Raw genomic sequence first — 11154 nt, forward strand, 5'->3', positions numbered from 1 at the left:
GTTATCTGGAATGCAGCATTGGTATTAACATCAGGAGCAGGTCCTTTCTACTCAGGCCGTGATGTTTTTCACAGTAGCCCGGACCGGACAAACTAAACTCCTTCTAAGTTTTTATGACAACTGAAGACTGCCACAGTTTCTCTCTCATGTTTGGAAGGGGAGGGGTATTCACCACTAGATGTCACTAAATCCGGCACACTGAACCTTTAGAAACAATTTTAATTTACCTAATCCAATTTGATTTTACTTTAAGGTGGTATGTTTGCACTTTTTAAGAGATTATGTTTATTGTATCAAACAGGTATGTACAAAATGTATAGGCCCTTTTTACAGCAGACATTTGGATTTGTCACAGTATTAACGGCGCATTGAACAAATTTTAAATGTACCCTGTATTTAGTAAATGTATTTAAACAATAAGATTTTGTTTTTTCAATTCTACACATCACTGAAATTTCGCTGAACCAATATTTCCACAACATTTTATCTTCAAAAGCACAATTGGATTTTATTAATGGGGCCCTCCCTTTTCTGTCATTAACAACACGAACATCTTGCACAATGAAACATCATGAGCTGTAGTTGGTGAGCCCTACCAGAATCATAAAGCGCAAACAGTGCAGTCATTCCTAGTAATTGCTAAGCAATTGAATTTTTTTTTTTAAATTGTAAATTTTTGAGATTTAAAAAGTACCTTTTCTTAGGTCATTCACCATGAATATATGGATGTGGATGAATATTTTATTCATGAGTATTTCATGAATAAAAAGTTGAAATACGATTAATGAACAACAAAATGCATGACTATCTTCAAGAGCAGTTTATTGCGACATAGTAAGTGTTTACAAAAGAGTGATGTAATGTCAGAGTAACAATACTTTCAATTAATGGTCTGGTTCAGTTTGATCGTGTAACGATGTTGAAACAAACAGGATGTAATGCATCATCGAGATGTCTTGTTTCTACAAGATAATATACAATACATGGAATTTAAATTTAAACTTGTAAAAGGGGCATTATATAAACAGGTCACATTAAAAGTTAGAAAAATGTTATCAGCGTTCTAGAAATTCTCTCTCTTTATATATATAATATATATATACACACAATGATTTCAATTTTTTTTCATGCACATAGATCTTAGACCAGTGGGTATAAACTATTCTGGCACAGAAATGAATACATTGTTTGTTTTTGATTGAAGATATTGTGTCATCACATCACAAAGTTGAGCTCACATTATCAAATCAACAGAAAAAATTACTAGTAGATTTTGTTTCAGCACCAGCACTTGATGTGTGAATTAAATGTGGAAAATTATGTTTTTGTTTCATTAAAAAAGTGTTCACCTCACTTAATAAGGTATTGGAATGGCACATGTTTCAAATTTGCTGCTTCCTCTCCACTTAAATAAGTTGTAGAATCGGTGAGGTCCAGGGTGTTGTTTGTCAGACTTAATTTCATGCAGTGAAATGCATTAAAAAAGATAACTTCTGCATATTGTTGACTCTACATAGACGAAGGATGACACGTACAGCCACAGTACATGCTAATGTGTTGTGGGTCAATAGATCATCAATTACAGCTAGTATTAAGTGCTGTGCGATTTCTTTAGCCAACCCTTTAATCCTCATAATCCTGCATAAAGTACATACTGTACAATATCAAAATGATTCAAATGATTGATAAATAAAACCAAAAGAGCTACCATGAACTGATGATTACTGAATAACAAAGGGGACAAACGAAATAAAAAAACATTACAAAAAAAGTCAGTGATTGTTAGAGCCACTAGTAGTGCCCTTGAATTTCCTTTAGCTGACAATTCAGGTTTTGAAACAGAATAATTATTATTATCTCAAGGTCCATTTACTAAGGTCTGGAGCTTTCAGATGACCGTCTTTGAATAGAGGCAGGGCTTATTACTCACAAACATATGAAGCCACACCCATTTATTATCATGCATTGACAAGTGAGTGAACTGCAATTGCTAAGATGCACTTGAAAGCTCTAGAAAAAGCAATAAAATAAACCTTGAGTTACATTTATTTGGTCAAACCAATTGTTTTCGATGTCAAGAATCAACTTTAATATCGGTCAGGAATAGAAGTTAAAAGTATAACCAAGACTCTATGAGTGTATGAGGAAAAAGGAAAACTTTGAGATTTTCCTTAACAAAATGGCATCTGTCACCTCAAAACATCAGTTATCTTTGTTTGTCTTTGATTCAGGTTAGTTTCGAAACAAAAAAATCTGAGTGAAGAAGTGGTTAACTGACATCTTACCACTGGAACCACTGTCAGAATCTCATGTAAGTAGTAAAATGAATGCACAGTAAAAATAAACATATGAATGGATCCAGTGGAAAGAAAACATGTGCTTTCATATGATGAATGAGCAGATATAAAAAAAAGGAAACTTGTGGAGCTGTTTCTGCTCAGGTCATAGAAATACATTTTCAGTTAAAAACAAATGCGTGGCTGAGCTTGAAGCCACTGGGGCTCCTCTGTGCAGGTTTCAAACAAAGAAAATTGTCCATATTTTAGCTGATAAAAGTTGTGGACCCCAAGTGCTCTCAACAAACTCCACAAACAAAACACTGTTGATCCGAAACAGTACAACACTCCAAAATATTCAACAAGTCCAACAAAGGCCTTTTTTTCAAACACTTAGCTGCCATGATGGTGGTAGGCCTGGTGGATATACAAACACATACATTGTCCTCTATTATACAGTGACATATGTTACAAATATTCAAAGTTGTTTCATACAAGCCATAAGAACATTTTTTTTCCATATCAAATAAACAGAAATACATGAGGTCTACACATGCTGTAGAGACTATATACATTAATATAAAAATAAACAAACAAATACGTACATACATCTCCTCAAAAACCACACACTGTCCCACTAAAGCCATCTCTTTTCAACGGATTGATTATAAGTGTTAAATTCCTGTAGCCTATATTTCATAAAGTCCACCTCAATCAAAATATGGCTCTTTGTTGTAATCCATATTTTACCACCGTTTAACAGACAACACAAACAAATTATAACTTTGATGGGGGTGGTCCTTATTCGACAACACGCCGACAATTTACTGCAACACAACATGATGTTTGACTCCACATTTTCTTAGAACTACTTCCCTGGTGTTGGAATAACATTACTACTAAGATGTGTGCGTTTTTGTACAACCTGGATCTTTGACAAACAAATATTAAAGACATCAGGCTCCTTTGTAAAGAGAAAAAACTTTACTCAAAAGTTAACTGCTGATGTGTGGGGACACAGAGAGTGAGTAATGAACAAACCCCCAGTTATTTAAACCAAACTCACAAGAATGTTAACTAAAATTAAATAAAAATACATATTATATGAAAATTCTTGTGCGCAGAAACGCAGTTAGTACAGCCAATCAATGTAAACCCGGAAGTAGTTCAGCAAAGCTTTTCTGGAACAACAAATGTTTGAAATTACCAGCATTCAAATTTACTCTCACTCCTAAATAATTTCGTTTGGATAAAATGATTCCTTGTGCTGCTGGCCTTCTGGATGATTAAACTGACATAACTGACAGGAAAATAGGTGAGCAATCGAAACACAATCCCGGGTTGTAAAAACAATTATGTTTTTTCTTTTAAAACTGTGCTTCAGCGTGCTAATAATCTCATTTCAATATCAGCTCTGTCAACCATCTGTTGTGGACCACCCTAACCATAACCCTAAATGTGATGTCACATTTCAAAACATACCTTTTTCTAACACACACCACTGCCTGCTGTGAGTCACTTCTCTCACCATCGGCAGTTGTTAGCATCTTCTAAAGTTAAAATGAAAAAAATGACTTGTTTGTGCCAAATAAGCTGGAGCGTCCAAGATACACGCAGCCATATTGTTGAGAGGATGGTTCAGATCAGGACGTGGATCAAATAGAGACAATTAATTCAAAACCTTTAACTGCCACTGACTGAGCTTGTCTGGGCGGTCAGGTATACAAGTTATAGCCGTTATACTAACTGAGAGTTAAACTAGTTCTTTAAACACACTGACATGTAGCACAACAATCACAATTTAAATGTATCAAACAGTCCTTATATCAAAGTCAAATAAATGTTTATAACTTTTTTTATAAGCTGCGTCTTGTGATTGTAGTTGTGGCTGGACGTCTATTTAAAACTGAACTCAGCACTGATAATTATGAATATTTGGCAGGTTTCTGTAAAATCATAAATCACAACATCTAAAAAAAATGTCTACAGCTTAATCAAACTGCAGGTAACCATAGCAGCGACGGTGATGCTTCAAGCAGGTATTGGCCGTTATTGCTTACATACAATATAAGACACAAATACTCTACTGGTCACATGAGGCCAATGAAATCTCAGGTTTTAATATCCTTTCAACAATTAACTATAATCTAACTATCAATGGAGAAACGTCTTTCGACCACTGGTCACCCAATAGGCTTCAAACGTGGCTTGGGTGTCGCTAAGGACCCAAAGAAAATGCTGGTTTTTAAGAAAGCCTAAAACATCACTTTACTACCGGTTACCTGATGTGAATAAAAATGCAGAACTATGCAGTGCAACATCTGCACAATTTACAGAACACAGATGCCAGGGATTAACAAAGGGTGGAACTTGACTGTATTGGTGAAGAGGCAGGTTTATTGCCCACGGATTAGAGGACTGATTCATTGGTTGGCTGATAAAAATTGGCTGAATTTACTTTTCTGCAAATATTCACTTATACTCCGGGATGAGCTAATTAGTGTTTGGTGGTCAAAGGTCACAGGTCACAGTGACCTCACAAAGCACATTTATTTACCTTGTGAAAGTGATATCTCTTGAATGCCATCAAGGGTCCTCTGACATTTTGCAAAAACATTCACTTGGACTCAAGGATTAATTTACTTGATTTTGGTAGCCAAAGGTCAAGGTCAGAGTGGCCTCACATAGTATGTTTTTCTTTAACATGATATCTTAAGATCAGTCTGAGAGACTGTCTTCAAATGTGGTTCACATTGTCAGTTGGTTTTTGCCGCAAAATGTTGTCTATATTAAATGTATAATGCCGACAGACTACTGAAGAAATAATAATACAAGCAGAACTGAATTAGGGCAACTTGGTCAGTAAGAGCCAGCAATGTGTAAACTGGAAGGCCAGACAGGCAGAATCCAACAGTCAAAGTATTTGAAAGGAACTGAAATGCTACTTGGCCCAGTTCGGTGATTTCAGGATGACGACCTACTCAGATTTATGGCAGTAAAGGTCTTTAAGGGCTTTGAGTTCTTCAATTAGTGTCTTGTTTTGGTTCTCCAGGACGGCCACTCGGTTCTCCAGACATTTTACATACTCCTTCTTCTTCCTGCGACATTCACGGGCTGCTTCTCTGTAGGGACGATAAGACACAGTTTGGGTTTTGTTTGTTTCTATGGTATTAGGGCGATTAATAGAGTTCATAACTAAAATTGGAGAACCAAGCTACTTACAGGAGCACCATTCAAAATCCCAGGAGATCAGTGGCTTCAGAAATACTGAAAGCAGCACCAATAATCATACCCTGATCTACCACTGAGACCACATTTAAGAGATCTGCAGGCTTTTATACATTGCATTGGATAACTCCATTAATAAATAGAGGTCCAGGTGTTCCTACTAAAATACTCACTGAGTGTAATACTAGATTTCCATGTTTCAGACTGGTTTGTTATATACTACATTGGTCGTTATACTACATTGGTCGTTATTTCAGATAAGAGCAGCTGTAGATGCAGAGAAAGTTCCGAAGCAAATACATTGTTAACAAACAAAGTACTTACCTGTTTTTCATGAGGCGGACCTCCCGTTTGCGAGTGACCTCCACAGGGCCCCCGGTGGGAAGGGCGGGTGAAGAGGCCATGACCACCCCAGGGGCGATGGTGCTGGCGGGGGCAGCCCGGATCTGATATGCCTGGACGTCACCAGACGCAGCTGAAAGGTACAGGTGGTGGAATGGGGATGTTAAATTGTACCCCTTGATAAAACCAATCAGTGTTAAATGTGCTTATTTACTGACTGCAGCGGAATCATTTTGTCTTTGCAGCCAAAAGCTGAAAATCACCCTGATTAGGCAGAAATACTTTCTGAAGCCATGCATAATAAAAAAAAATGGGTATGGTCAAAGGTAATAGATCCAAACTCTCACCTTGGACCATCACCTGATTACTGGGAACCAGTATCTGCTGGCCGTCACTGGTCTGTGCATACTGGAGGATGGTGGCCCCACCTTGGGCCCCCCCTGCTGCGTTAGTCATAGTCAGAGTTTGAATGCCCTGGACTCCATCTGTACCGTTATTAGCCAGCTGGATGGCCCCGCCCTGTGTGATGGCAACTGTGTGATTTAGAAAGAGGGACAAATGACGGGGATAAATTAGAAACTTGTTAAATTCAGATTATAAAGTCAAATAAAAAGTTTGGACTTTATGTAGAAAGTCAAAGCGGCAAGCAACAGTGCAGCCAGGAAACGATGTGCTCTCCAGCTCTGCTTTAATTTTAGATTTAGATTTTTTTAGTTTAAAGTCTGACACCTTGTTCAGACAAAATGTATTGCATCATATTTAATTTCATCGTTATAACCCTTGATATGTGCTATCTACTGACCACAGAAAAACACCACAGACTAACGTTGAGAAAACAAACAGCTGCTTAAATGAATAAGGTACTGAGTTCCTTAGACCGCACAAGAAACACAATGCCAGACAACTACAGCTGAAACATTTTCCAGATTCATGGACACATTTCTATTTTTGTCTTAAGGGAAGCATGTCAAACTAACTCAAACACAGCATTCATATAATAGAGTAGTCAAATTGTTGGCAATTAACTGACTGTTGACACATCTAGCACAGGGCAATGTCATTATCTCACAAGAGTAATTTTTTGTCCACCATGGAGCCATGAAAATACTTTCTTTATTTCTGTATGGCCTGATCTTCAATAACTCTTGAAACAAATATAGAGTTCTTTGGCTGTTAAATGTTCTTTGCTGGCTATTTTGCTCAAGCTATTTGAATGAAAATGAACCTGCATTGAAACTTATCAGAGCTGAGCATTTGACATGACAGCAATATTCACTACCCCAAGTATAATGTTTGCATTCAATCAACCTGCAGCCTCAGCTATAGCTCCACCAAACCAACTATCACCTACTGTATTGGCCGCTGCTGGTCTGGTAGATGGGTGTGGGGACAGAAACAGTTGTAATGGCATGGGTGGCAGCCATAGTGGATGCGTCCTCCTCAGCCTTTTCCTCCTCGATACGAGGTACAGCCGGCGCGTCGGATGAAAGGTCATTCAGGATTTTCCTAATGTGAAAACAGCCATGGGATTTATTCACATGAGGCTGTTGTCATAGAGAAATTTCCCACTTCTTCATGTGAAACACATCAGCTCGAATATTATCACCACTGTTTGTAATTCCCATGCCCTCACATCAAATTATCCCTTTTTAGCTTTTCACTGAAAACCCGCTAATAAATAGATATTTGAGTTTGATAAACATGCACAATGTCTGCTGCAAGATGGGCTACTTATGTTGCCTTTTAGCAAATAAAAGAAATAACTAAAAAATTATAAAACAGTGAATAGTTACCTGTAGGAGGGGCGTCGTGACAGAATCTCCCTGCGTTTCTGAGAGTCGGTCACACTGTCTACTGACTCCTGTGAATCCTCACTTTCAGCTAGAGTAGAGATCTGGAACAAACAGATAAACCACACACAAATACATCAAACTAAACTCATAACTTCAGGTTCTCTCTGTCGTGGTTGGATATGAAAATCCATGTTTACCTGTACAGTTTGGATCTGTGGGGACTGGATGACAGAGGGTTGGGCAGCCTGGATGACACCGTGGACCTGGACAGTCTGTCCGTTGGGAAGCTGGACCAGCGTTACCGTTGGACCTGTTACGGTGGCATGGCCTGTTGCCATGGTTACCTGAAATTCAAAAGTGATGTGTCTGTCAGGTTAAATTTAACATTAAATCTTTCAAAAACATTTGTGACATTAAAAACGGGTGTTTTCCAACTGCTGCACTTCCTGACCATCAACAGCACATATAATCTAACGGTTTACCCTACTTTGCTGGGGAAACATGTTTTTCTGGAAGATTACTTTAAAAACACAAACTCAGCCAAACTTTAAGAGCTTGAGCCTGGACACAACTTGCACCGTCAGGATTCATTGGTAATTAACATGACAACATTACTTGTGCCAGAGTTGCGATCTGTGCCGAGGTGATGTGCTGGTTTTCAGTCTCAATCACAGCAATCTCCTGCTGAGCCTCTGCTGACTCCATCTTCATCGACTAAGCTGAGGAAGGAGAAATGAACAGAAGCTGTTAAAACTGATCTGAAAAGTAGCTATAACATATAATACCAGGATCATTGACTGTTCATATGTGACAAGTTCAGGGAAGTGTACTTTCGTAGAGGAAATGTGCACAATACAACCCGAAGGCCGACCTACTGTTACATAACAAATGTATAGATATATATAGAACACATGAGACTCTTCAGGGTCAACTTGTTTAGGGTTTTCATTGATACACACTTGAAAAATTGTGAATCAATATTTCTCAATATGTCAAAGGGTTTCTTTATTCAAACATTATGAAAACAAACTATTATTCACTACTCGACTGAGACTGTGCTGGTAATAAATAATTTATTCAAATATTGAAGTGAACACTTGTGTACTGATGTAATTGGTACGTTGGGGATTCAACTCTATACATATTAGGAGAAACTTTGTGGAAGCTGTGCTGAATAATTCTACTTGAACACATTGTCATTATTACAAAGGTTTTTCTGAATCGCAGAAATCTGAGCCCATATTTATTCAAATTTGAAGAAAGACACTTTAAAAGCTCTAAAGCAACCACTGATCTGAGAGTGAGAAATAAGACTTGTTTATCATCTTTGAAAAAAGTGAAAGTGCAATCCTCAAGAGATCAAATAAATGATCCACCACATGTATATTCAGGTAGGGAACAACACATTTAACATAAATATTGATTCCATATCTGCAATGCTGTGCAATAGTTTTTCCTACTTTACTGTATTCAGGGGTGTGCACTCCTGCAACAACATATATATATGATTTAATATTTTTAAAGCATTTATATGAAATCTTGAAATTTCTGTATATATTGAAAGCATGAAAATGATAATATATTATATTTCTAATGAATAAATAGACAAATTGGTAGGAAAGCACCGGATGATTGGCTCTTTTTGAAACAAACTTCTGCTGAAAGATATTCTGTAGAGGTACCTCAGTGATATTCAACTAAATTCAATATTATTTGTACGGCCCCAAATCATAACAGGGATGATCTCAAGGCACTTTACATGATAAGAATATAAAATAATAGTGTGTAATCATATACATTTTACAAATTATTGTTTACTTTACCCTAAAATGGGCCCTTTATATTTAAATACTTGAAAATTACATCTGGAGCAGGTCCTCTCCATGTTTTTACAGAAGCCCAGAATGGAAAAACTTAACACCTTTTGAGTTTTTATCCCAAATGAGGGCTGCCACAGGTTATCTTGCATGTTCGGAAGCGTAGAGTGAGGTGAGGGGGATTCAGCTGCAACATGCAACTTCATCACTAGATGTCACTAAATTCGACACAGGGAACCTTTAACAAATTATAGAGAAGCCGATCAATTGGCTTAGACGGTGACCGCAAAGGAAAGAGCAATAAAAAGTGCAATACTATTAATAATCACACAGTATCAGCTGATGATTATCATGTTTTTTCACTCTGCTCACTTACATTAACTATTCTTTTTAATATTTTAAATAAGTTTGATGAATTGCTTTAGTAAATGCTATGTGTTTAGCTCTGGTCATTAACTAGTATGTTTTAAGTGATCTTTCTGAGTGCAGCCTGATAAGAGGTCGAGCTGTGTTGATCTGGGACGAGCTCAGTGATCTCACACTGTGCGTAGCTTCCCTGCGCTGCATGATTGGCCTCACACATTTCTCCCTCTGCTTTTCAAAACCACTCGGATGCATGCGTGTGTGCGGGTGTGTGACAGCAGAGACACATGGCCGGGCACCGCCCCCTCCACACACACTGGTCACATCCCGGCAGATAAACCGAACAACCACAATCTCCAGATGTGTGTTAGTTTGAATCTCCCAGGCCTGGGTTCATGTTTTCACAGAGAGGCCTTCGACAGCCGATCGACACCATTATTAAACACAAGCATCACAACTGAGCAGATAAGGGAAAATGTGGATTCATAATTAAAACACACCAAATTGGGTATTTACCACAGAGAAGTGAAAATGTCGGAACTGCTGGTTCGAATGCGCCGCTTAGGGGAAAGCAGCCCAAATCAGTGCGGGGAACCCTGCCTCCTCTCCCGCAGGGGGAGTGTGTGAACACGGCTCATTTCTTCTTACAGTAAGTGACGTGTTTTCCACACTAACTGTCCCTGCTGCTTCTCTGTCAAAGCTGCATTTCGACTCTGTGCCTTCCGAGCAACCACAGCCTCCCTCCCTCCATCCCGCTACAAACGCGCCGCGGCGCCATGATCTCTTTGTTTCCTTCGGGCCGAACCCGACCAGACCGACACTCTCTGCGGCCGCGACCCCAGTCCCCGAGCCGCGGACACAGCTCCGTCCTTACCGATACAAGCTCCCCTCGTCACTCCCGGGCCTCCGGAGCTCCACTTTTATTCTGGCCGACACGTAAGAGCCCGCGTCAGGCTACACCTCCGCCGCGTCACCGGGAACAACAACACGGAGATTGGAGAAGGACGAGAAAGCAGATGGCGACGCAGAGCGGAAATACACGAAGGGCGAACGGGGACGGCCGGAAAGTGCCGAGAATAGACGAACCACGACGACACCTTCCCTGACGGTAGGATAGTCTGAAAAAAACAAATGTGTTAAATAATTATATAACAAAAACAATGATTATATATCATTTTTTTTGTTATACAATTATTTTAAATATAATTATAAAACTGTATTAAATTACGCATATATATATATATATATATATAACAATTAGTATCTATAACTTGAAAATTCACCAATATGAAGTAGATACTTTCGTGATTTTACCAGAATTTTAAATCTTTTACC

The 11154-nt window shown here is 38.5% G+C and overlaps 1 protein-coding gene across 1 annotated transcript; it reads right to left on the reverse strand.

Moving 5' to 3' along the window:
* Nucleotides 1–805: 805 nt before the first annotated feature.
* On the reverse strand, nt 806–10828 carry creb1b (cAMP responsive element binding protein 1b). The gene is made up of 8 exons (XM_062402783.1): nt 10694–10828; nt 8255–8358; nt 7837–7983; nt 7640–7740; nt 7198–7352; nt 6194–6379; nt 5829–5979; nt 806–5398 (listed from the first exon to the last, which is right to left on the reverse strand). Exons 2-8 carry the CDS (start codon nt 8348–8350, stop codon nt 5254–5256), a joined length of 981 nt encoding a protein of 326 aa, XP_062258767.1. The 5' UTR covers nt 8351–8358; nt 10694–10828; the 3' UTR covers nt 806–5253.
* Between the last annotated feature and the right edge of the window lie 326 nt (nt 10829–11154).

Source organism: Platichthys flesus, chromosome 13 (assembly GCF_949316205.1).
Source record: "Platichthys flesus chromosome 13, fPlaFle2.1, whole genome shotgun sequence".
Taxonomy (NCBI): Eukaryota; Metazoa; Chordata; class Actinopteri; order Pleuronectiformes; family Pleuronectidae; genus Platichthys; species Platichthys flesus.